Here is a 27807-nt window from a genome sequence, read left to right as displayed (position 1 = left end):
TTCACATCCATGAACAGTTGTGAAAAACATGGTAATAAAAAGCAGCTGTGAGATTTTGGGGATGAGGCACCTATCAGATTTAAGACCATAAGACATAGGAGCAGAAATTAGGCCATTCGGCCCATCGAGTCTGCTCTGCCACTCAATCATGGCTGAAAAGTTTCTCAACCCCATTCTCCTGCCTTCTCCCCGTAACCTTTGATCCCCTTGCTAATCAAGAACCTATCTATCTCGGTCTTAAATACACTCAATGACCTGGCCTCCATAGTCTTCTGTGGCAATGAATTCCATAGATTCACCACTCTCTGGCCAAAGAAGTTTCTCCTCAACTCTGACCTAAAAGGTCTTCCCTTTACTCTGAGGCTGTGCCCTCGGGTCCTAGTCTCTCCTACTAATGGAAACATCTTCCCCACGTCCACTCTATCCAGGCCTTTCAGTATTCTGTAAGTTTCAATCAGATCCCCCCTCATCCTTCTAAACTCCATCAGGTATAGACCCAGAGTCCTCAAATGTACCTCATATGTTAAGCCTTTCATTCCTGGGATCATTCTCGTAAACCTCCTCTGGACCCTCTCCAGGGCCAGCACATCCTTCTTGAGATATGGAGCCCAAATTTGTTCACAATATTCTAAATGTAGTCTGACTAGAGCCTTATAAAGCCTCAACAGCACATCCCTGCTTTTATATTCTAGTCCCCTCAAAATAAATGCCAACATTGCATTTGCCTTCCTAACTATCAACTCAACCTGCAAGTTAACCTTAAGAGAATTCTGGACTAGGACTCCCAAGTCCCTTTGCACTTCAGATTTCTGAATTCTCTCCCCATTTAGAAAATAGTCTATGCCCCTATTCTTCCTACCAAAGTGCATGACCTCATACTTCCCCACATTGTATTCCATCTGCTACTTCTTTGCATTCTCCTAACCTGTCCAAATCCTTCTGCAGCCTCCCCGCCTCCTCAATACTACCTGTCCCTCCACCTATCTTTGTATCATCTGCAAACTTAGCCAGGATGCCCACCGTTCCTTCATCTAGATCATTAATGTATAAAGTGAAAAGTTGTGGTCCCAACACTGACCCCTGCAGAACTCCACTAGTCACCGGCTGCCATCCTGAGAAGGACTCACTTATCCCCACACTCTGCCTCCCGCCAGTTAGTCAATCTTCTATCCATGCTATTACCTTGCCTCTAACACCATTGGCTCTTATCTTCTTATCTTACTGAGCAGCCTCCTGTGCGGCACCTTGTCAAAGGCCTTCTGGAAGTTCAAGTAGATAACATCCATTGGCTCTCCTTTGTCTAACCTACTCGTTACCTCCTCAAAGAATTCTAACAGGCATGACCTCCCCTTGAACCATGCTGACTTTGCCCTATTTTACCATGCACTTCCAAGTATTCTGAAATCTCATCCTTAATAATGGACTCTAAAATCTTACCAACAACCGAGGTCAGGCTAATCAGCCTGTAATTTCCCGTCTTTTGCCTCACTCCCTTCTTAAACAGGGGGGTTACATCAGCAATTTCCCAGTCCTCTGGGACCTCCCTGACTCCAGTAATTCCTGAAAGATTATCACTAACACCTCCACTATCTTTTCAGCTATCTCCTTCAGAACTCTGGGGTGTAATCTATCTGGTCCAGGTGATACATCCACCTTCGGACCTTTCAGTTTTCCTAGCACCTTCTCCTTGGTAATGGCCACCACACTCACCTCTGCCCCCCAACTCTCTTGAACTTTGGGGATGTTACTCATGTCTTCCACTGTGAAGTCTGACGCAAAGTACCTATTCAGTTCCTCCACCATTTCTTTGTCCCCCACTACTACTTCTCCAGTGTCGTTTTATATATATATCTAAAAAAAACTCTTGCAACCTTCTTTTATATTACTGGCTAGTTTACCCTCATATTTAATCTTCTCCTTCTTTATTTCTTTTTTAGTTGTCCTTTGTTGGTCTTTGTAGGCTTCCCAATCCCCAGGTTTCCCACTGCTCTTCGCCACATTGTATGCTTTCTCTTTAGCTTTTATGCTGTCCCTGACTTCCCTTGTCAGCCATGGTTGCCTCGTCCTACCTTTAGTAGGCTTCTTCTTCCTACGGATGAATTTTTGCTGTGTCTCCCAAATTACTCACAGAAACTCCTGCCATTGCTGTTCCACTGTCTTTCCTGCTAGGCTCATCTCCAAGTCAATTCTGATCAGCTCCTCTCTCATGCCTCTGTAATTGCCTTTATTCAACTGTAATACCGTTGCATCTGATTCCAGCTTTTCCTCTCAAATTGCAGGGTAAATTCTATCATATTATGGTCATTTCCTCCTAAGGGTTCCTTCACCTTAAGCTCCCTTATCAAATCTGCCTCATTACACATCACTAAATTTAGAATTGCCTGTTCCCTAGTGGGCTCCACCACAAGCTGCTCCAAAAAGCCATCTTGTAGACATTTCACAAATTCCTTTTCTTGGGATCCACTACCAATCTGATTTTCCCAGTCTACCTGCATATTGAAATCCCCCATGATCACTGTAACCTTGCCTTTCTTGCATGCCTTTTTTATCTCCTGGTGTATCTTGTGCCCCACATCCTGACTACTGTTCGGAGGCCTGTACATAATTCCCATTATGGTTTTTTCACCTTTGTAATTCCTCAACTCTACCCACATAGGTTCTAAATCATCTGACCCTACGTCGTTTCTTGCTATCGATTTAACTTCATTTGTTACTAACAAAGCAACCCACCCCCTCTGCCAACCTGCCTATCTTTTCGATAGGATGTATATCCTTGGATATTTAGCTCCCAGTCCTGATCCCCTTGCAGCCATGTCTCCATAATGCCCACCACATCATAGCTGCCAATTTCAATCTGTGCCACAAGCTCATTTACCTTATTTCGTATACAGCGTACATTCAAATCCAACACCTTCAGTCCTGTATTTCCCATCCCCTTTCTCATTGTCGTCCCTTTATCTGATGTGCTTGAAGTTAGATTCCTAGCCCTTTCCAAACACTCTGTCCTATTTTGTGTTCTGGAGAATTTAATAGCCCCTCCTGGGCTCTCCTTTATTTTCAGTTTTTTCATAATTTTCATTGAAGTTGAATCCACTCCCGCCCCACACACTAACCTGCTGCTTTGTTTCCCATTAGTCATACTTCTTGGAGTTTTACCCTTTCCCCCCCCCACTTTCTAGTTTGAAGTCCTGTTGACCACCCTATTTACCCTTTTCACTAGAACATTGGTCCCAGATCGGTTCAGGTGGAGACCGCCCCAACGGTACAGATCCCTCCTGTTCCAATACTGATGCCAGTGCCCCACGAAATGGAACTCCTCTTTCCCACACCACTCCTTTAGCCTCGTGCCTACTTCCCTTATTCTGACATCCCTATGCCAATTTGCACGTGGCTCAGGTAGTAATCTGGAGATTATAACCCTTGAGGACCTGTTCTTTAATTTAGTTCCTAGTTCCTGATAATCCCCAAACAGGTCCTCTTTCCTAGTCTTACCTATGTTATTTGTCCCGATGTGGACCACAACAACTGGATCCTCCCCCTCCCTCATCTTTTCAAGCTGGTCAGAGATGTCCCTCACCCTGGCGCTGGGCATGCAACATACCATGTGGAACTCTCGATCCTGCAAAGGATACTATCAATTCCCCTAATTATAGAATCCCCTACAACTACCACTTGTCTTTTTGCTCTCCCCTCATAAATGGCCTCTTGTGCCATGGTGCCGTGGTCAGCTGGCTCATCCTCCCTACAGCCCTGTTCCTCATCCACACAGGGAGCAAGTATTTTGTACCTGCTGGACAAGGTCAAGCGCTGAGGCTCCTCTGTTACTGAACACAGGGTCCCTCTACCTGCCTCACTTGCAGTCACACCCTGCTGACCCTGACCACTGATCGAATTTGAGGTACTTAATCTACTGGATGTGACCACCTCCTGAAACAAAGCGTCCAGGTAACTCTCCCCCTCCAGGATGTGCCGTTTCTTTGTTTATTTATACTTGTTTTTGTTTTTTTTCCTTATCTTGCACCTTCACTCAACACAGCAGGCTTTTAAGATGCACACCCCATATCTACCACTGTATGGTACGTAGGGAGGGGATGCCGATATATTATGTGTGGAGTTTAAGGTGGGTGAGGTATTATCCCACTTTGAGATGCGGACAGGCTTTGTATGTCTTTTTGTTATTTTAATTTCCTGCAGTTTTTAAAAAAAAAACTTTTCCATTGTTTTTCATTGCCCATTTGACTGTTTCCACACCCTTCTGTTCTGAGATTGCATTTATATACTAGTTTTTACCTTTTTCCAACAACACTTTTCTGGTAATTTAACACATTAACATTTACTGGATTCCATTTCCTGATCCTTCATTTAACCTAATGTTTCCTTTCCCTCTTTTTAATTTTGTTTTTATCTTCCAGAATATACCCAAATCTGTCTCTTCCTTTTACTGATGCTGGCCTGCTATTTATTTCCAGATTTCCTCTTTCTTTTGTTCTCTGGAATCTGTATGTTTTTCTTCCTTTTCAGGACAATTTACCCACTCTGTTAAACTAAGGCTGCTTTCCCATGCATTCCATTTGACCTAGTTATCAAGCATATGTGGTATTTAAATGGATTGAGATTCAGGGAGTGGCTGATGCAGATCCTTCCATCTCTGCAACTTGAGTTCAGCACAAACCAATTAGTGAAATAGCTCCTCCTTTTTGATGTTAGTGAAATGATTATGGAATGAGTTTGGAGCAGTTTCAGCTCAAGTCTTAGTGTCGTCCTAAAATGTCCATGTTTTGCCAGCAGTAAATGACAGTAATAAGGTGACAGGAGGAATGATTCTTTTAATGTAATGAGTGGTTAGGATTTGGAATGCACTTCCTGATAGGATGGTAGATGCAACTTCAATAGTAGCCTTCAAAAGGGAATTGGATAAATACTTGGAGAAAAATTTGCAGGGAAAGAATGAGGGAGTAAGATTAACTTGATTGTTGTATAAAAGAGTCGGCACAGACTCGATAGGCCGAATGGCCCCCTTCTGTGCTATTCATTGTCTGAATGATTGGTTGGTGTGTGATTGTGCATTAGGAAACCTCGTCTAAGAATTAGGCAAGGTAAAGGAGCTTTAATCTGTATTTTAGCTCATCTTGGACTTAACTAGCTGAAAGAACCTCAATCACCAAAACGGCCCAGATCTTCTTTTTAAATGATGGAATTTTTGACCCCAGATAATGACCTGATTTTTCTTCTTTGTTTTGCTGATATCTCAGCCATCCCACTTGACCTTTAAGTAGCTGATAGAACTACTTTGCACAGAAGGTCCATCCTTGCGAGACGTAGCTGTAAATACAGCAGGCATCTCCAGAGAAGGGAAATCAGCCAAAAGGAGTAGATCAATTAAAGTGCTAGGAAGTTACTGAGTGAGCTTTTCAAGCATTCCCCAGTGATTTTTTTTTTGAGTATACATGCTGAACAAATGGTCTTGCAGCTGCTTTCACTTAACTCCTTTGAGGACCATTGTGGTATATCTGAGCCAAAAATAAAACCCAAGCTTAAGATTTAAAAACCTTTAGGACATATCCCACTGTAGAATTTCCCAGTAATCCAGCCACAGGCTATTATCAACATTTGTTTTTAACTTCCTGTAATGACATCCCTAAATCGTTAATCTCCCGTTGTAAGTGTACATCATTGAATCTCAACAAATTAGCTGTTGGAGCCTGAATGAAGATGACTGTTAGCACAAAAACTGAATAAAACAACCATGAAATATTCACAGTAGTATTATTATTTGGAAAAAATACTGCTGATAGCCAGTTGAAAAACAATGAGATTGGAGGATAGTTCTACGTACTTGGGCTTCCCTCTTGCAGTTGGACATTTTCTGCATCCATAATTAGATTACAGACTTGAATTCACTCTCAGCCATTCATTTGGTGTCTCTTCATATCTATTCAGTGTAGAATCTTTCTGTGATCAACTGAAGGTTATTTCTCAAGTTTCAAACCAACACTGGTGACATTTTGAATCATCTTGGATAAATGGCATTACATGGTAAGAACGCACTGCATTGACAGGCTCCATCTTGATAACTGCTGCAGGCTCAAAAGTTAAAAACAAATTTGGGAGGAACCAAAGTGCATAAAATTGAGGCAATATACACCATTAATGTGTAGCTAATATCCCAGAGTGATTGCAAAACTATAATCTAATTTAAGAGTTCAGGTGTTACAATAAAGCAATTGCGCATTGCTCTTGTAGTTTGCAATGCCATCTGAACCTCTATTTAGGTTGCAGTCTTGCAATTATTTCCATTATCTAATCTGTATTTGATTCACTTCAATACTATGATTCACTTCAATACCATGAACAAAATTGAAGAGATGTAAAATATGCTTTTCAGTTCTCTTGTTGAAATTCTATAAAGAAAAGTTCCATAATGTAGTTATAAGCAGGATGCAACTGTTGAATGGGATTGGTTATAAGGCTGCTGTTTGTGGAGTTAACATAATGTAAGAAATGGGATCAGGAGTAGGCCCCTCGAGCCTGTTTTTCCCCATTCAGTACAATCATGGCTGACATTTGCCACAACTCCAATTTTTTGCCCGCTCTCCATAATCCCTTGATTCCCTCTGAGACCAAAAATCTGTCTATCTCAGCTTTGAGAATGCTCAATGATAGAGCATCCACAATCCTGTTGGGCAGAGAATTCAGAACCCTTTGAGTGAAATTTATCCTTATCTCAGTCCTAAAGCCTTATTCTGAGACAGTGTTTCCTCTGGCTGGGGAATCCGGAACAATCTGTGTTTACTCTGTCAAGACCCTTCAGGATCCTGTATGCTTCAATAAGATCACCTCTTGTTAGAAGTATAGGCCCAATCACAGAATTGTTACAGTGTAGAAGGAGGCCATTCAACCCATCATATCTGCACCGGCTCTCTTGAGCATTTTAACTTAGTGCCAATCTCCTGCTTTTTCCCCGTAACCCTGCACATTGTTTCTATTTAAATGATCATTCAATGCCCTCTTGAATGCCTCAGTTGAACCTGCCTCCACCACACTTCCAGGCAAAGCATTCCAAACCCTAACTACTTTCTGTGTGAAGAAGTTTTTTCTCACCTTGCATTTGTTTCTTTTGCAAAACACTTCAAAAATGTGCCTTCTGGTTCTCGATCCGTTTACAAGCGGGAATGGTTTCTCCCTATCTACTTGTACAGGTCCCTCATTATTTCGAAAACCTCTATCAAGTAAGTTTTTAAATCCTCATTAACCATGAAAAAAACAGTCTTAAGCTGTCAGTTTTTTTTAAAAATCCCCCTGTTGGACTGCTTTGATTGATAGGCCATTTGTGGTAGGTTAGAAAAAACATTCCCACTTGTTCATGAAGTTTCAATAGAGGTGTTTGTCGACATTTCCCAAGGCCTATTATGATATCATTATGAATGCTTGGCTGAGTTTCAAAAGCTACAATTATTTCAGTAGGGCTTCTGAGTTCACAGTTTGACAGTTAAAAGAGGCTATTAAAGGATTAGCTGTGTTTGATTTGGGGTCTGCATGGAAATTTGTTTTTATAAGAGATTAAACATTTGAAACCCATTCAAAGCTTCTAAATATCATGATTGGCGTTTTTTCCCCCTCACTAGCAAGTGTGTAGGAGTGAGAACTGTATTATGTTAGTTTATTTTTTTCATCCTCATGTTTCCTGAGGTCTGCCCATGGTGGATACTGGATGAGTGGCTATGGAAGTGACATGAGGGATATGGAGTGTGAGTGGAGGCCATGAGTTAGTGGGGGGAGTGAGAGAGGTGAGGCCTAGAGGGTCTAATAACAACAACAACAACTTGGATGAAGTCCCAGAGAACAGGGATGGGCCTTCCAAGCAGCCTGCCTTGGTACTTGTCTGCTCCTGTAATTGCTTAGGATCTGCTTCTGGGATTGGTGGGCTTGATCCCACCCGTACACCCCCGGAGCAAGAATTTGGCCTAACAGGGCCCTTTAAACTAAGGTAGGTTTGGAAATTTCTTAACTCGAGTAGCAAGAATCTGGCCCTTAATGTTTCCATTTCCTCCTCTCACACACTTACGTTCTTACTTGCTTCATCATTTGTAAAAATGTATATAAAATATTTATATGGTCATATCTCCCCTCCAGATAAGTACTCTTCCCTCTCTGGTCCTAGCCTGCCAATAATTCTCCTTTTACTTTTAATATTAGAAAGACCCATATTATGTTCTGAGATTATCTCCTGGCCTTTCTTCACGTTACCTTTCTAATCTTTCTTTTCATTTCCCCACTATATTCTCTGTCTCTCAATATTTTCTTTAGTATTACTATCCCTAATTTTCAAATCCAATACTTTCTGGCTACTGTGGCTTCAGTGGAAATGTAGTAGAAGCTCCATTTATGCATATAAATGGGATTTCCACCAACACTACTGACAAAATTAAGGTGGCTGTGTGGGAGCTGCTGCAAGGGAGTTCCTGATCATAATGATCTACATAAGTCTTGGATTCATTCCGAAAAGTGCTCCCTGCTTTGACAAAATACATTACCTTTACTCCAGCCTAGGGATAACCAAACCACAATTTTGTTGTCCCATTATTCTTGCACATTTCCTGGTCTATCTCATCACTGGTGAATGGTAATTCACATTGAGAATTGTATAAGTTCTCCTCTTATCACTTAAATCTATATTTTCATGAATTTGGTCTTTTCTGTTCAAGAACGTACTTATATGTGATAGAATACAGTTGCGGTGGGATAGGTCAAACATATCCAAAAATAAGTTGTTGGAGGAGAAACCTATTAAAGGTAATTTTCTTTATTTCTTTAAGCAACATTCAAAATGGTATTACAGAGCAGTCACATGCTACCTATGAGAATCACTAGTAGTTAGATTGCAGTGCATAGTCTCAAATCAGATCATGGCAAGTAAAGTTATTGAAACAAAACAGTTATGGAGTTTGTGGGGAAGGGACATATGCTGATAATGTATAAGTACTGAGCATGGCCACAGTTGGTAAAATTGGTGTTGATTAGTGTGAAGCACGTGTGTCAAGTATAGGTGAAATTAGTGAGGAATCTAGGAATGGAAGCTTTGGGTTTGAACTTTACCAGGCTTAACTGCCCCTTTTCATCTTCTGTATAATAAGTAGGTGAATTTGCACAGGGCTTCTTCTGCTTATCTCCCACAACTTTAGCAGAAGCATGGATTCAAGGGGAAAATGACGTGCTATTTTTCTGCTGTCCCTGCAAACCAAAGTTGCGGCAAAATGAGCAGGAAAAGTCATCTTCTGTATTTTAAGTTGTGGGTCAGAAAAGGAGGCTGAAGGAACTGAACAGTGCTTGCTACACTTAACCATGTTTTCTTGCTTCGCTTCGCCTCCTGGCTGTTTGAGGAACAAGAATCAACAGTAGGGTGAACTTTTTACTTGTGGCATGATTGCCAATCCCAAGGCAAACTGTCCCCATTTTGCAAGTTTTTCTTCTAATCCTGAGTTTCTGCTCAAACTCATCTGCACATCAACGAATGTGAAATCTGTCATGAACTTTGCAATGAGGCAGTGTAATAAAAGGATTATTTTCTTCCAAAAAATGCTTGATACATTTAATTGTTCACTTGAAGTTCAATTAAAACACTTAAATAGGATTATTATTGCAAAATGAGCACTTTTCATCCATGTCAATCCACCATTTCAAAATAACCCTTTTTTAAAATTACTGAAATTCACTTTTAATTAATATAAAGTACTATTTTTCTAGTTGCATTGGGTACATTAGCCAGTTTTGGAAAATTAAAACAAACAATACATTTCAAAGCTTTTATTATGTACTTTTTACGGTCCAAAAGGACCAGTTTAGTCATAGATTAGGTACAGCACAGAAGACGGCCATTCAGCCCATTGTGTCCCTGCAGCTCCCTGCAAGAGCAATTGAACTAATCCCACTCTCTCAACCTTCCCCTGTAGCCCTGCCTCCACCATACACTCGGACAGTACATTCTAAATCCTAACCACTTGCTGCGATTTTTTAAAAACCCTCCTTATGTCACCATTGGTTCTTTTGCCAGTCATCTTAAATTGGTGCCCTCTGGTCCTCAGCCCTTCCTCCAAATCCATCCTGTCAATCTATTTATCAAATCTCCTCTCAACCTTTTTTTCTCCAAGGAGAACAACCCCAACTTCACCAATCTATTCTCATAACTGAAGTCCCTCGTCCCTGGAGCCATTCTTATGTATTATTTTTGCAATTTCTCTAAAGCCTTTTCAGCTTTGTACAGTATGGTGCTCAGACTTGGATACAATACTGTTGAGACCAAATCAGTGCTTATAAAGATTCTTCACAGTTTTCTTGCTTTTGTAATCTATGCCTCTATTTATAAAACCCACAATGCCATATGCCTTTTAACTGCTTTCCTAACCTGCCTTGCAACTTTAACAATTTATGTGCCATGTAGCCCCCAAACTCAGTTCTTGTACCCACATTAGAATTGTATGCTTTATTTTATATTGCCCCTCTTCCTTCTTCCTACCAAAATTCTATCACTTCACACATTAAATTTCATTTGCCACATGTCCACCCATCCTACTATCTCATGTCCTCTTGAGGTTATCACTGTCCCCCTCATGGTTCAGAATACTTTTAAGTTTTGTATCATTTGCAAATTTTGAAATTGTGCCCTATACCCCCAGGTTTTGATTATTAATATATATCAAGGAAAGCAGGGGTCCAAACACTGACCGCTGTGGAACCTCATGATATACCTTCCTCCAATCTGAAAAACAACCGTTAACAATCACTCTGTTTCCTGTCACCCTGTCCAAGCTACTCCTGTCCCTTTTATTCCACGGGCTCTAACTTTGCTGACAAATGGAAGTTTATACGAGCAGAGACCCACAAAGCATTTGCCCTCAAATTAGTATCTTTATTGCAACAGTACAGAATCAAAACTTCTTACTTTGGAAAACTGCATAAAGCTGTCCATTTTCAAACACAGGCCTAGGAATATGAATACAAATCTTGTTAAGAGTCTAGCTTTGTGACTTGTTTATAGTCGTAGAATTTAAAAGTCTAATTGAGAACTGCTTTCTCTTGAGTTGAGAAGGCAGCTTTACATTTGATGGGCTCAATATTATTCAAATACCAAACAGTCTATTTGGCTGTTATAATTCCCGTATCTATCATTTGAAGAAAGCAGCTTCCTAACTACTAATCTTATTCCAAGAAAATGTCCTTGTTTAGGATTCAGGATCTGTAGCAACATTATTCAAAAGGTAGGTCCACAGAAAGCAGGGCAAATTCTACCCGGACAATTACCACCCCATCAGTCTGCTCTTAATCCTCACCAAAGTGATGAAAGGGATTGATGACAGCGCTTTCAAGTGGCACTTACGCAGAAACAAACCGCTCACTGACGCTTGGTTTGGGTTCCGCCAGGGCCATTCTGTCCCTGACCTCTGACTCAATGTAATTTCAGCTCTTTTGTTCATTTTTGAACTAAATTCGAAGTGAACTTGACTCCAAGGCTGCATTTAACTGGGTGTGGCATGAAGTAGCCCTAGCAAAACTGAAGTTACTGGTTGGACTAGCACAAAGGAAGATCTCAGTTCAAGGACATCACTGCAGGATTTCCTCAGGGTAGTGTCCTCGGCCCAAGCATCTTCAGATGCTTCATCAATGACCTTCCCCTCCCCATCACAAGGTCAGAAGTGGGGATGTTTGCTGATTGTGCAATGTTCAGCACCTTTCGTGACTTCTCAGATACTGAACCAGTTTGTGTCTAAATGCAGCAAGACTTGGACAATATCCAGGCTTGGGCTGATAAGTGGCAAGTAACATTCGTGCCACACAAGTGCCAGGCAATGACCGTCTTCAACATGAGAGAATCCAACCATGTCCCCATGACATTCAATGGCATTACCATCACTGAATCCCCTACTATCAACATCCTGGTGGATACCATTGACCAAAAATTAATCTGGACCAGCCGTATTAATACTGGCTACAGGAACAGGTCAGAGACTGGGAATTCTGAGGCAAATAACTCACCTCCTGACTCCCCACAGCCTGCTCTCCATCTACAAGGCACAAGTCAGGAGTGTGATGGAATACTCCCCATTTGCCTGGGTGAGTGCAGCTTCATCAACACTTGAAGCTTGACACCATCCAGGACAAAGCAACCCACTTGATTGGCACTCCATCCACCTCTACCATCTACTCTCTCCATCACTGACACACAGTAGCAGCAGTGTGTACCATCTTCAAGATTCACTGCAAGAACTCATCAAAGCTCCTTAGGCAGCACCTTCCAAACCAGCGATCACTACCATCTAGAAAGACGAGGGCAGCAGATGCATGGGAACACCACCACCTGCAACTTTCCCTCCAAGCCACACATCATCGTGACTTGGAACTATATCGCCTTTTCTTCACTGTCGCTGGATCAAAATCCTGGAATTCCTGCCCAAACAGCACTGTGGGTGTACCTACACCACATGGACTGCAGTCATTCAAGGCGGCGGCTCACCACCACCTTCTCAATGGTAATTAGGGATGAACAATAACATGTTGGCCTAACTAGTCCATTAAAGAATTTTTAAAAGAAACTTGTGTGTTGACCTGCCCTTTGGAGTTACTGTAGAAACCTTGGAGGGTATAGATTGTTATTATCATCTTTGTTCAAAGAATGAACACTGGTATATTTTAATTCATCTGACTGCTTTTCTAAAACATTTTCATTAAAATTTAGTGAATTTTCCTTTTTGACACAAAGAATAGCTTTTGAGTGATAACTTGTGTTGAATAATTGTCTCCACCATTTTGCCACACATGAACTCTGTCATCCAGTTTTTCCCCCTCCTGTTATTCCGATCCCATTCTTTCTAGCCCTCCCATGTCATTCCCATTCTGCTCTTGCCATCCCAATCTCTCCCATTAATCCCATCCCATCCCTTGCAGAAACAATCTTTCCAGCCAAGGTAACTTTGATGTTGGGCTCCCCACCCCACCAGCAGCCACATGTGCATCGCAAGGTCCAGTCCTCCGCACACTGCCCATCGAATAAACTCACTGCCCATCAAATAAACTCACCAACACCTGTGCCCCTGAAAAGGATCAAACAAAACAGCATAGGCAGACAGATACCAATTCTTAGCATTATAGATGGTGATCTTTACTCCATGAAAAAACAGATGTCATGGGGAAAAAGTTCAAAATATGGTGCCAGATATGAAATTTGTTAATGGTGAGGAGAGGTTAGACGTGCTTTATTGGTGCTCATTGGGATGGGGTTTTAGTCTGACAGGAAAATGTTCCTATCACTCGAGGCAGGGATGTAATTATAATCAAAACAGAATTACCTGGAAAAACTCAGCAGGTCTGGCAGCATCGGCGGAGAAGAAAAGAGTTGACGTTTCGAGTCCTCATGACCCTTCGACAGAACTTGCGTTCGAGTCCAAGAAAGAGTTGAAATATAAGCTGGTTTAAGGTGTGTGTGTGGGGGGGCGGAGAGATAGAGAGACAAAGAGGTGGAGCGGGGGGGCGGGGGTGTGGTTGTAGGGACAAACAAGCAGTGATAGAAGCAGCTCATCAAAAGATGTCAACGACAATAGTACAATAGAACACATAGGTGTTAAAATTAAAGTTGGTGATATTATCTAAACGAATGTGCTAATTAAGAATGGATGGTAGGGCACTCAAGGTATAGCTCTAGTGGGGTTTTTTTTTATTTATATAATGGAAATAGGTGGGAAAAGGAAAATCTTTATAATTTATTGGGAAAAAAAAGGGAAGGGGGAAACAGAAAGGGGGTGGGGATGGGGGAGGGAGCTTACGACCTAAAGTTGTTGAATTCAATATTCAGTCCGGAAGGCTGTAAAGTCCCTAGTCGGAAGATGAGGTGTTGTTCCTCCAGTTTGCGTTGGGCTTCACTGGAACAATGCAGCAAGCCAAGGACAGACATGTGGGCAAGAGAGCAGGGTGGAGTGTTGAAATGGCAAGCGACAGGGAGGTTTGGGTCATTCTTGCGGACAGACCGCAGGTGTTCTGCAAAGCGGTCGCCCAGTTTACGTTTGGTCTCTCCAATGTAGAGGAGACCACATTGGGAGCAACGAATGCAGTAGACTAAGTTGGGGGAAATGCAAGTGAAATGCTGCTTCACTTGAAAGGAGTGTTTGGGTCCTTGGACGGTGAGGAGAGAGGAAGTGAAGGGGCAGGTGTTGCATCTTTTGCGTGGGCATGGGGTGGTGCCATAGGAGGGGGTTGAGGAGTAGGGGGTGATGGAGGAGTGGACCAGGGTGTCCCGGAGGGAGCGATCCCTACGGAATGCCGATAAGGGGGGTGAAGGGAAGATGTGTTTGGTGGTGGCATCATGCTGGAGTTGGCGGAAATGGCGGAGGATGATCCTTTGAATGCGGAGGCTGGTGGGGTGATAAGTGAGGACAAGGGGGACCCTATCATGTTTCTGGGAGCATTTCACTTGCATTTCCCCCAACTTAGTCTACTGCATTCGTTGCTCCCAATGTGGTCTCCTCTACATTGGAGAGACCAAACGTAAACTGGGCGACCGCTTTGCAGAACACCTGCGGTCTGTCCGCAAGAATGACCCAAACCTCCCTGTCGCTTGCCATTTCAACACTCCACCCTGCTCTCTTGCCCACATGTCTGTCCTTGGCTTGCTGCATTGTTCCAGTGAAGCCCAACGCAAACTGGAGGAACAACACCTCATCTTCCGACTAGGGACTTTACAGCCTTCCGGACTGAATATTGAATTCAACAACTTTAGGTCGTAAGCTCCCTTCCCCATCCCCACCCCCTTTCTGTTTCCCCCTTCCCTTTTTTTTTCCCAATAAATTATAAAGATTTTCCTTTTCCCACCTATTTCCATTATATAAATAAAAAAAAAAACCCCACTAGAGCTATACCTTGAGTGCCCTACCATCCATTCTTAATTAGCACATTCGTTTAGATAATATCACCAACTTTAATTTTAACACCTATGTGTTCTATTGTACTATTGTCGTTGACATCTTTTGATGAGCTGCTTCTATCACTGCTTGTTTGTCCCTACAACCACACCCCCGCCCCCCCGCTCCACCTCTTTGTCTCTCTATCTCTCCGCCCCCCCACACACACACCTTAAACCAGCTTATATTTCAACTCTTTCTTGGACTCGAACGCAAGTTCTGTCGAAGGGTCATGAGGACTCGAAACGTCAACTCTTTTCTTCTCCGCCGATGCTGCCAGACCTGCTGAGTTTTTCCAGGTAATTCTGTTTTTGTTTTGGATTTTCAGCATCCGCAGTTTTTTTGTTTTTATCTCTATGTAATTATAATGTTAGGAATCAAATGTAACTTTAGTGGAAGGCAAGAGTGATTAAATAACAAAAGGGATGGTAGTCCAAGGCAAAAGACTGTAAAGGGACAATTTTTGAAAAACAAAACTAAAGATGCGTCTAGAAGAGATATAAATGGAACAGCAGAATTGTCACCAACAGCTGCCATCTGAAAAACACGGCAGAGGTATGATCTGAAATTGTTGATCTCTGTATTGAGTTGGGAGGGCTGTGAAGGTGCTGAATCAGAATATGAGGTGGTGTTTGTTGAGCTTACTTTGAGCTTCGTTTGTAGGAGACCAAGGACAGAGAGGTCAGAATAAGAGTGGGACGGTGCATTAATCTTGGAATTATTGCTGTGCCTGTTTGCATCACTAGGTGGAGCCAAAGGAAATAACACTGCACTTTGTATCCTGTTCACAAATGAGATTATTGCTGGCATGAAATATAAGTAGAGACAGTCTCAAAGGACATAAGTTTTGTTTTACTTAAACTTTCAAGGGATGTGGGCCAGGCCAGCAATTTATTGCCTACCCCTAATTGCTCGGGAAAGTGGTGATGAGCCTCCTCCTTCAATTGCTGTAGTCCATGTGGTGTCGGCACAGCCACAGTGCTATAAGAGAGGGAATTCCAGAATTTTGACCCAGTGACAAGTGAAGAAATGGCGATAAAGTTCCAAGTCAGGATGGTGTGAGGTTTGGAGAGGAATTTGCAGGTGCTGGTGTTCCCATGCATCTGCTGCTCTTGCCCTTTTTAGTTGGTAGGGGGGCGTGGGTTTGGAAAGAGCTGTCAAAGGAGTCTTGGTGAGTTATGTGGGATGATGTTTGTTTTTTTTTGAGGGGGTGGGGTGCAGGAAGAATAGGCAGTCTTTTTCCCTTCTACCCTATTCTGTATACAAAACTGGTTCAAATTTCCTTGCAAAACATGTTTCTCACAGTAACAATGCCCCTTTAATGTGAACACAGGCCTTTTGTCCAACTGCTGTATTAAACAAACATTTTATTCTATTTGAACAAAAGTGCTCATTACTGGTTTAAACTATGTTGATAGCATTGCTGTAGTTTAACACTGATGTAATCTTGTTGCTCAAAGAAGTATTTAGTTTTTAAAAGATTCTGTTCAGTTGACGTCCATGATTTGTAAGTTATTTTCCTCTAGTTACCGAAATTTACAATATTGCAATGACTTTGAGCAACTTTGTTTGTATGTTCCCTTGTACTGTTGGACTTGAGCCCTCCATCCCGGTGAAGAGCCTTGTGATGTGTTGCAGATTGTATTTATGTACTTCTTCACACAACCACTTGGTGTCATCACCTCCCTTATATGGGTCAATAGTTCAATCTTTCAACTCTCCAGTTGATTGTTTTGCTTAGCTCTCGATTTCAATGTTCTGCATTTATGGGCCTTAGCATCTCATCTTGGTTTCTCATTAATGATAAAAAGGTAATACTATTTAAATACTCATTGTCACATTAGGCTTAATGGTATTTTATTATTTTTCCAAAACGAACTGTACATATAAGGGGGAAAATGGATTTGTAACCTCACCGGATTGGACAATAAGTCACAAAACTGCCCGAGTTATGTGGACAAACAGATAATGCATAATCTGCATAAATACAATTAATTTCTAGACAACTACAGAGTCTGCACATAGCCAGATTTGTCTTATTGTAGCCTGATCATCTCAAGTCTCCCAGAAGTCTTATTCCAAATGAGCTACTGATGAATTTGTTAACCAATGAGCCTCCAGGTTTATAGATTATATTTTTACTTTAAAGGGAAGCTTTAATACAGATTAATTGGGATCTAATTCTTTTGTCTTATACTGCAACTTCCAGATAATTAACACAATTCAATATTTTTTTAGTGAGTGGACTTTGTGAAAAAGGAGGCCATGAACTGTTTCTCTTTTGTCTATGACTTTGCGTTTGCAGAATGCACCTATGGGGTTTTGGGGGAGCCGGGTGATTAGGGAGTGGCAGAACTATACATCAGGTCATCAAAGTGTTACCTTAATGAGGGATTCTGAAAATGAAGCATGAAGTTGTTACAAATAATTCTGGTTAATTCAAACATCCTTTTTGTGTTATTTGATTGAATTATTTGCTATTTGTTTCCCAGTGAATGTTGATGTTATCATCAGAGTTCCTGGCCTGGGTTGGTTGCTGCATCTTGCACAGTGGGAGGCTAAAGTAGCATATGCTACTGATGATGAGGCACTTTAGTTAATGGCCATTTCTGTTTATATTAATCCAGTTCCCTCTGGCTGCTGGAGCTTTGACTGATGTATATAAAATGCATTGGAAGGAATGGATCAAAATAGAAAAGTGTTATCATGAATCCGAAATCTGTACTTGTTTAAATTGTATAAGGGTGTAACGATTATTTCCTTGTATCATAACGACTGACTTCATGAAACATTGTTGCAGAGATAATGTCATCCTAAAGCGAAAATGATTTATTGACTTCAGTGGGATTAATTCACAATCCATACATCAATTGTGTTTGTGTTTAAATTTATTGTTTCTAATTATTTTAATAACTTTCTTAAAATTGGATTTGGATAAAAGAGAATGGGATACAACTTTTACACGCTTTCTCTGACCATAATTAATTCCTAACTTTGCTGCTTCTCAGTCATCAGAACTCTATGTACTGCGGGAGCACTTGATTAAAATATTTTTTTTCTGGTTTTCTTCCACTGCATTGACAGGGTGAGTATCTCTCAGTGGAGTTAACAACCATGGATGCACAGGAGAGCCTTGTTCTCCTAACAGCCCAACCACACAATGGACAGAATATTCCGGTCTGGAGTATAAGTTGGGAGGCTAGAGCAGAAGTGAGAGTGATTTCCACTCGGGCAGGCTGGCTGGCCACGCGTGATCTTGTGCTGGCTAGTTCATTAGATATGCATGCCTGAGGAGCAGGGCTCTTGCATATGCTACTTTAGCCTCCCACTGTGCAAGATGCAGTGGAAGTGGGCAAGATATCGTGCCTGTGTCACTTCCTTCATAGCTGGACCATAGTTAGTAGAAGTACAGGGTTGCCTGGAGCCAGCATCATGTGTACCTGAGGTGACGTGTGAACAAATGTCAGTGATCCATCTAGTCAGCATATTCTTTGAAGCTGTCCCTCCAGCCTTGAGCATTTCAGCCAATGGGAAGCCCTGTAGCTACCCTTGGTCTACTCCTGGCCTCCCCCTCACTCCGCCGTGGTGAAGCCCAACCTCCCTCAAATACTAATGGGCTTTCATCCATTATCCTCGAGACACATTCGGGAGACCCTCACCCTGCCGTCATAGACATTCAACCCACCCCATTATCAGCCATGTCCATCTACCCGGGATCTTGGTTATCAACTGGCACGTTGTTCCCCCCCCCCGCGCCACAGGGAGCTAACCCATGCTTCCCTCCCTCCCTCATCTTAGCCAACTTGAGCTGCCCTTCAATGCATACTTTACTGCAGCTGCTGACCTTGCTGTGATCTTGATGTTATGAGACTCGTGCATAAGGGAGCAAATCTACCACTATGTGGGCTGTGAGAGGAGAACTTAACTGAGCGTGGTTGTCAAGCAGTTGCCTCATGATTATTAGGGTATCCCTTTAGTCGGCCAACTGTGCTCGCCTTCAACTCCACCCACCCGAAGAGACCATCCTCCCACTTTGGGGATTCACATGTACAGAGCAACAGTATTGTGAGAAGAGCCTTGAGAAAAAGGAGTGTGTAACTTTCCAGACATGCACCACCACCTTCTACCCTCCCTCTATCACCCACCAACTCTTCCCTACACCACCCTTGACCCACCCAATAACCATTCCCCTTCTCTCTCTTACTCTTGAACACCCCCCTCCACGCCCCCCCCCCCCACCCCATTGCTGTTACCCTTGAGCCTATAATTCTCACCCTGCGCATGTCTTCTCTCCCCTCTGAGCCTAGATTCATTACCACCCCCATGCCCAAACTGACCCCTCCCATTATCCACATCATCTGTTTTGTCCATTTCCATGACTCCCCAACATGAGATCATTCACTACTCGACCGTGACTCTGGACCTGCTACCCTACCACATCCCACTGCTGCATGCAACTCATATGCAGTTGTAAATCTAAAGGCACGTATTGATTGCTCGCCGATAACTTAATTGGGAAGTGGAACTTAATTCTGGCGAGCTGACCATTTAATGAGCATACATGACATACGGATGCATACAAATGTGCTTCCTGACCCCTGCCATCAGGAAGGTTAACACGCCTTCAAACTTCCCTGAACTTAATTGTTAAAGTTCGTCCTGCATCGCGAAGCAGATTTTTGGCCTCTTGCTCAATTAAGTTCCCCTGCCTGCCTTGGCAGAAGAAATGCATCCAAAAATGGTGAATTATCAGCAAGATGCATGAAGCCAAATGTATTCAATTTTGACAAATTCACTAGTAACAGAAGCTGCCCTCTCCGTTTAAGAAGTCTACGTAATACCTATCTGGGCTGACATGTATACATATGACTTCTGTCCCATACTCTGGCTGACTCTTAAAGTTTAACAAGGTATGGGGAATAAATACTACCCTGGTAGTATCACCCACATTCCAACAACAATTAATGAAGTGCTTTTTGTGTGCATTTTGTGATCATGATGACTGAGGCTAGTATTAGGAAATAGAATACTTTCCATGTGGGGGCACATTGTCAGCATCAAGCGCTCCCTGATCAGGTATATAGTGGTTAACACCAGCAGAATCCTGTTCCCTTTACTTTGTCCTGACAATGTACATCAGCTCTAACCTCAAAAGCACCAACTACTGTGATTATATTTCCATTTGCCACACCAGCCTCCCTGAGTGTGATTGCCAATTAAGGGGCCCACCTAGAACTGGATTGAAACTGTTCAAACTCATTTCACATAAGACCCTTATGGCAGCAGGCAGAAGAGATTTCATCCTCCATTTGGGTTGGATTTGAACTCAAGTCGGAGATGAAAAATGAGTGCATAACCCACGTTTTATTTTGTCTGTTTTTCTTTTGTTAATTACACAGCAGATGTTGAATATGCAAATTCAAATAAATCAATCTGTTTTATTCTAAATTTAAATCTGATTTAGGACCTTAAATCAAAATATCAAGTTTTGATTTATTTGCTGGGGATTGGTGAGAGGATTGCTTTTCTACTCCTGATGCTAGTTTAGTTTACATGCATCTCCAAGACATTCTGTATGGCTGCTTTGATTCCAATAGACATTTTAATACATCTGCATGTTCTCTATAATCTGTTCTGTGATCTCTGTGTTGACCTTCTCCAGATTGGTGTTTGTGTGTATCTGTGAGTGTACAGTCCCTCATTGCAATGCTAGAATTACTCACTTATGCATACATTCTGGACAGTATTCGGGTCAATAAATGTTTAATGTTTAAAGGGAAATTGGATTTTTTGTATAAAAGGCTCCACAATCCTTTGCTTTAACTAAAGAGTAAAATTTAGAAAAAGTTTTTTCTCTCCTGTATGTCATAGTCGTACATATGCCCCTGTGCGCACCCTACATACTGTTCACTGGCTAAGAGGTCTTATCCATATTCTGGATTAGTTCTATCATTGGCACAAAATATAGTGAAGATACAAAAGGCAGATCAAACTCCCATGTGTAGATGTATTGAAGCTGTATTATATAGTATTGAGTTTGCTGATCAAGGCACCACTGAGACAGAGAGACCATGTTATCAACAATATCCATCAAAGCAAGTAGTATACAACATGCTAGAAAATGGCAAAATAATCCCACAAAGTCAGAAGCAAGACATTTCATCCTTCGCTATTATCTCTGACCTCCAATCCTACTCACTTCCCAAACTCTACATTTGCCTGATTCTGACCTCTTGTGCATTAGCACCCCAACCACCCCCACCCCTTTGCCATACAATTGGTTTCATTCAGGAACTAAAGAAAAAAAGCTAAAAGCCTAAACTATACTAATTATAACCAGGCGTAAGTCAACAAACACAAGGCACATTACACATAAAATATGTGAAAAGAACTGACTGTCGACTTGAATTTTGGAACCATACCCAGAAACGTCTTTCATATTACAGGGACAGAATAATAGTATTCCCTGTCAATTTTGAAAATGGGGGACCATTTACCTATTCACTTTCAAAAGTTCCACCAAGCCCTACCTTTTAACCATGACTTCAATGACTTTCCCTAGCATTTCTCCTAAACTTCTGTTCAGTACCCAATGTAGAAGATATGTTAACACAAGAACTAGGAGCAGGAGTAGACCATACTGCCTGTCGAGCCTGCTCCACCATTCAATACGATCATGGCTGATCTTGGGCTTCAACTCCATTTTCCTATCCGCTAAAGGCACTACATAAGTTCCAGGTTACTGAGGTTTTGCCTATAACATGGAATGAAGTCAGTCTGCTGCCTGCTCTCTGCTAATGCCACTCATGAACTAACAAATGTTGATAATACTTTAATCCTTATCCTGCTAAATAATGAAGCACTGAATATAGCTAATTGCACATAAAATGCTGCTTATAGCATTTAAAGGCATCCATACAGGGGTGTGTTTAAAACTACAATGAGTAGTGTAAAATGGTCTTTTTCATTTGTACTCAGAATAGAAATGCAGCTGTTGCTAATGCTCACAGAGCTGAATATTTCCAATTGGGAGAGCTGGGGTGGGGTCAGTAAGAGGAAGGGGAGAATCCCCAATGCAAGACTTGGGAAATGTTTTGAGGGATGGAAGATCGGTGATGTCTCCCAAGTTATTTGGATAGGTTGGGGTGGTGAGGTGGCAGGCAGTGAGCTGTATGATTTTTTTGGAATCCTGTATCCACCCTCCTCTCTTGTCCCTAAAGATTTGCTTAATGTCCTCCTTGTTCCAATGAAATGCACTTACTCACTTTTCCATTTTATCACTGTTATAGGGCAGTAAATAAAGGTTACACCGGAATTGGAAACAGATATCAAATTGTTCATACTTAGTACTGATTGTACAAAAACGTATTCTTTCACCATGTATTAAAGCAATATAAATCTGGTCAAGTTATGCAGAAATTTTGCATTCATTCCCCTTTCACAATTGGCAACTTTTGAGTGTTCTCAAAAAAGGTAAACATGGCAAAGCAGAGTATACATGAACTGATGGGAATCACACTGATTCCCAATCTTGGCCTTGGTGTCAGAAGGGGGTACTGATCAAAGGACACAGGGAGGAAGAGTCATATTGGAACTGTTCAGTTTTGTACATTCCCCTCTGCAGCTATGGTTCAACTTCAACTCTGCCTGATGGGATAAAAGGCTCCTCGTTCTTTATCATATTAAAGGTCTCAATTAGATCACTCTTCAACTTCCTACACTCTAGGGAATACAAATACAAGCTGTGGCAACCTGTCCTCATAATTTAACATTTCACATTATGGTTTGATTCTGGTGAATCATGCTGTACCCCTTCCAAGGGCCTATATATATTTCTTAAAATGTATTGCCTGAATTGAATTTCAACCTTTGACCCCATTTTGTTTCATTTCTTTTTGCTGGTTTTGGTTTTTCTCTTGTTTTTTCCTTCTTGCTTTTGAACAGCAGGTGTGTTCATGGCTCTGCTATTTGCACCACCTTTTAGATACGTCTTTCATTTCTTAACTTGTCCCATTACCACTCCCTTTGCCCTTGTACCATGAACACTGTTGTCACTTAATCTCTCCTGCCTTCCACCCTATCACAGAGCTTCCCTTTTGTTCTTTTTCCCATCCTTCCCCTTTCACTTGCTTAACTTTTCCCAGTTCTGATGAAAGGTCATTGACCTGAAAGGTTAACTCTTTCTCTCTCCACAGATGCTGCCAGACTTGCTGTGTATTTCCAACATTTTCTGTTCTTATTTCAGATTTTCAGCATCCACAGTATTTTACTTCTATTATAGATGCTAATGTTTGTAGTTGTTTGGGCATGAGGTTTGCTTCTTTTTCCAATAACCTATCTCGATTTTTTTTTTGTCAGATTGTTTTTGCAAAAGATGCCCATTATGCTTTGGAAGATCTTTCAAAGTCTGGGTATGAGGTGGTGGGGTTGGACTGGACTATTCAACCTAGAGTTGCACGGTAAGCTGAATAGCAGTTAATAATTTACCTGATGAACTACTAACATAAAGCATTCAAATGGTGGAGATTTAAAATCAGGCTGTTGAGCACAGTGATACTATTTTGTACTCATTTCCTGCCCCCCACTAAAAAAATATGCAGGAATGAGCACTCCATATAAATTAAAAAATTGTAACTTCAAAAATCTAAGATATAAAGTTGCTCTGCATTTTGCCTATTTCTAATTTGGGCATCACTGATCTGTGCACACAGTCATTCCTCTCTCTAACTGCACACTACCAGAAGATGGAGTCTCTTAAGCCTGATGCTGCCCAGCCAGATCTAGTGATGACTGGATAAACCATTTGTGTATCAGCTGTGCTTAAACTTATGCTCTTTCAGTCAGGAATCAAAACCAGGACAATAGAGGTGATGGACCTAGACAGTGCAGAGTAATGGTTATGTTGGCAAAAAGGGCATGGTTGAGCAAATCCATGATTGCAGAAATATGGTGATGAATGGAAGACCAAAGGCTAGGAATTTGGAACTTTGAAAGTGCAGCTGTAAATGACTCAGCAGAGAATTTTTCCAGGGGCAGATGCAGAATGAAGTGGGGTTTGAATGGAATAGGGATAAGAAGAGATAGTGAAAGATGCCCTCCTCTTTGTATTCCTCACCTCATCCCTACTCGATTCCAGGTTCTCCATTTAACCAATGCCCTATTGGTTAAAGTTCTCTCCTATTCCACCACCATCATCACCCCCCCCCCCCCACCCCCACATCCCCTGGCATTTCTGATTAACAAGACCCCTCTACACTGATGCATCTTCTCGACCTTATATGTTTGCAGTTTCATTTGTTGGATAGAGAAGAAGGAGGAGGAATCCCCATTAAACTATCTTCACGCCCAGATCCAGATTAGCATTTTTTCAGAGACCGGACTGCAGGTGCCAACCTATATACTATGCAAATTTGAGCCAGGAACATAAGTGTAAAGAGGAACTAAAAAAGTGGGGGAGAAAATAAAAGATTAAACAGGATAAAAATAGGGAATAAAGTGGCTTTGTTGAAATAGCTTTGTTGTTGAAGCATAGTAAACATTTTAATTACTCCGTTCAACAAGAATACTAAAGACTGCTAAACATCAAGGGGTTCTTTGAGTAATAGGCCCTGTATATATTTTGGGGAAAAAAAAACTTGAACTGCAACAGAATAGAGTCTTTCTGCTTTTGTTAGATAAGTGGTTTGTGCTCAGAAAACAACAAAGATGATATAAGACATCTGTGTAGGAAACAGAGAAATATTTATTCAGCTTTTTAACCCATTCTGGACTTGAACTTTGAGAACAGGTATCAGCCATCCACAGTAACAGCAATAATGTGGGAACTAAAACATGTTCCTTAGTTGGCTGCAGATCATTACTTGATTAAATTCTTCATTGTTGGCAATAATCATTAACCCCTAATACAAACTGAGAGTACACTGAAAGGCAGTGCAAAAACATCCAGTCTATAAAACAGAAACTGACCAGGAACTAAACCTTTCACCCATATTGTAAAATTGAAACCATGTAGATTATTTTAAAGAAACCCAAAGACAGATCCCTCATTTGACCTTTCTTGAGGAAGAAGGATGAAATTGCCATAGTACAAGCAGGACTTAATGCAATCTGAAACTCTCAATTAATTACTACCTGGAACCCATTGGAATACAAGCAGCATTTTCCTATGCCCTGTTTCCAAGCTAAATCCTCCAGTTTCTGATCACTGACCCTATTTTAATCCCTTGTCCTAAAGTTGTAAAAGTTCCATCTCTTTAACACATGAAGCAGAGCTCCACAGGAAGTTCAACAGCCATAATTGCAGCAATTAGCAGTAGTAACAGAAAGCAGCTTGTACTTAAGTAACACCTTTACAGTAGAAGTCATGAGACATTTCACAGGAAAAGCTGCTGCAGCATGGGAGAAGAAGTGCGGTTTGAGCACTGAAGTTGTGCTTTTTTTGGTTCCAGCTGAACTACTAGCCAGGGAGTTAGGATGGGGTCACGGGGTGAGTTGCAGTTGGTTATGGAGTTGCATAGGATGGGGTCAGGGGGTGAGTTGCAGTTGGTTGTGGAGTTGCAAATAAAGGTGCAGAGATCAGAAGTTCAGTAAAAATTTATAAGGGTGCGGAGTTGTTCATCCTCATGTAATATAATTAAACACTAAATGGTGATTCATCTCATTGCTCTCTGTAGGATCTAGTTGCATGTAAACAGACATGTTTTCCTACAAGACAGTAGGGCCTTGAGACAATTTTTCAATGTTAAAGGTGCAAGTTGTTACTGTTGATTTTTGGCCTGCACTTCAAATAGTAATTTCTTGGCTTTGAAGTTTTTCAGAATGTCCTGGACATGAAAGCGACAATAAAAATGCAAGTCTGTCTTTCTTTTTACCCCTTAACCAGAGCCTTCAAAGAACATCTCTTTCCTCTGCCATTCAATCTTTCTGTTTTCTTACAAATAATTCTTGTGGGCTGTGAAAAGCTGACTAAAAGCCATCTTGTAATGAATTATGGTTTTATTTGTTGTGGATTTGTGCATACTAGGAACTGGTTTGAGCCTGCTCGAATCTTTCACTTTGGACTTCTACAACAAAACAACATTTCATTTTGTCAGTATAGGCTGGATTCAATTCCAAGCTGCAGTTTGCAGTGTTCCAACTATAACACTAGGCCCCTCCTCTTGCTATAAATTATTGGATTGTTATAATAAAATTCCTGAGTAAGAAATGGAAATTTAAAGGCGAGTTACCTCAAGCTGTATTGTTTGAGCATCCTATATGATTCACTTCATGCTCGGGTAGTTTATTTTTAAAATCTGATTGGTTCTCTGCCCTTCTAGCTTGCCTTTTTAAGATCATATTTGGACTGTTATCATAGACAGGTCCCAGCTGTATAATTAGTGTGGCACAACTGTAAATACGTGTCACTGTTTGGTAATTTAACAGCCTCTCAACATGTCTGGGAGCCATTACCAAGCAAATTGAGAAGTTTTGTAAATAAACACAACTGCTGCCAAGTGCGCTGTTTTGAAGGTGTGGCTTCCAGAGAACTGCGCACCTGTCCAACAACCATCCTGTGCAGCTATTAACGCCATGGACCCTGCAGTCATTGTAGTCTGTTTCAACTTTTTTATGGTGTGGAGTCGGGGAGGGTGGTGTGGCAGGGGTTGCACAGCTGGAATGGAGAGGTGAATGTAAGGAATCATTCAAAAATATGAAAGACCTGTAGCCCTGTCCTGTGCAAGATCAATAGCTTGTACCTTCTGCTTTGTGAGCACCTGGAACCAGCTAAGGTGTTTAAAGCAAGTTTAGTCTTTAAATGTGAATATTCGAAAGAAAAAAAATCAATTTAGAAATTAATCACTGTTTGCACGATGCAATCATTTAAAATTCCATATTGGGTAGGTTACCCACCTACCTGCTAAAGTGTGAAATTATGATGGGGAACGACTAAAAAGAGATTTAGTCCCGTGCAACTGTTCCAATCGTGGCATGTTATTTATAACATGGATCTGAATATAAGCAAGGCAGTTTATCTGACCAAAATACTTACTTTAAATATTTGTTTTTCTTAATTAATTCTTGAGCAAGAACATCAGTCAGGTGATCTTTAGACAGTTTAAATTCTAATCTCAAAAAAAAAATGGTTGGGAGATTCCCAGTCCTTCTGTTTTTCTTCTACAATTGAAGCTTTACAGGCATGTTGGAAAATTAGGATGTTTTGGTGAAGTGTTTGGGAATTATAGAATGTTAGAGCACAAAAATAGGCAATTCAGTCTATCTAGTTTGCATAAGTGTTCTCCCCCATATGGGTCACTCAATCTAATTTCACTTTCTTGCTTAACCCATGTTAATTCTATTATTAATTTATGGATTACTTTTAAAGTAGCCTTTGGCAGAGAATTCTAACCAACTTTTGTGCAAATAAATATTTTCTAAAATTTTATAATTATTTTAAAAATGTGCCCTTTCAATGCTGACTCTCTGATTGGAAGTAGTCACTACTTACACAGCCTTTTATGGTTTGTGTCAGTTTGGACTCAGTCCTAACGACTTCACCTCTGAGCTGGGAGGTTGTGAAGTTAGGTCCCATTCCAGAGACTAGAGCACATATCCAGGCTGACATTCCAGTGCAGTACTGAGGGAGTTCTGCCAGAGGAGCTGTCTTTTGGGTGAGACACTAAACCAAAGCTCTGTCTGCCCTCTTGGGTGAACATAGATAATTCTATGGCACTATTCACACAAGAGCAAGGAGTTCTGGTGTCGTGACCAACTTCAAAGACATGTAATCTGGTCATTTATTGCATTGTATTGCTGTCTATAGAACCTTACTGAGCCAGATAAGAAGAGACCAGCAGGGGTGACCAAAAGTTTGGTCAGTGAT

At 41.3% G+C, this 27807-nt stretch overlaps 1 protein-coding gene across 1 annotated transcript in view; it reads left to right on the top strand.

Moving 5' to 3' along the window:
• Positions 1-27807, top strand: part of urod (uroporphyrinogen decarboxylase) — a 59379-nt gene that overhangs the window by 21745 nt on the left and 9827 nt on the right. Inside the window, exon 8 of the mRNA XM_041208649.1 lies at positions 23304-23404. Within this exon, the coding sequence (XP_041064583.1) occupies positions 23304-23404 (101 nt within the window). The remainder of the gene's footprint in view (positions 1-23303; positions 23405-27807) is intronic.

The sequence above is a fragment of the Carcharodon carcharias genome, chromosome 16, assembly GCF_017639515.1.
Source record: "Carcharodon carcharias isolate sCarCar2 chromosome 16, sCarCar2.pri, whole genome shotgun sequence".
Lineage (NCBI taxonomy): Eukaryota > Metazoa > Chordata > Chondrichthyes > Lamniformes > Lamnidae > Carcharodon > Carcharodon carcharias.
Note: the sequence above shows the minus strand (reverse complement) of the source record. Positions and strands in the feature narration are given on the sequence as shown.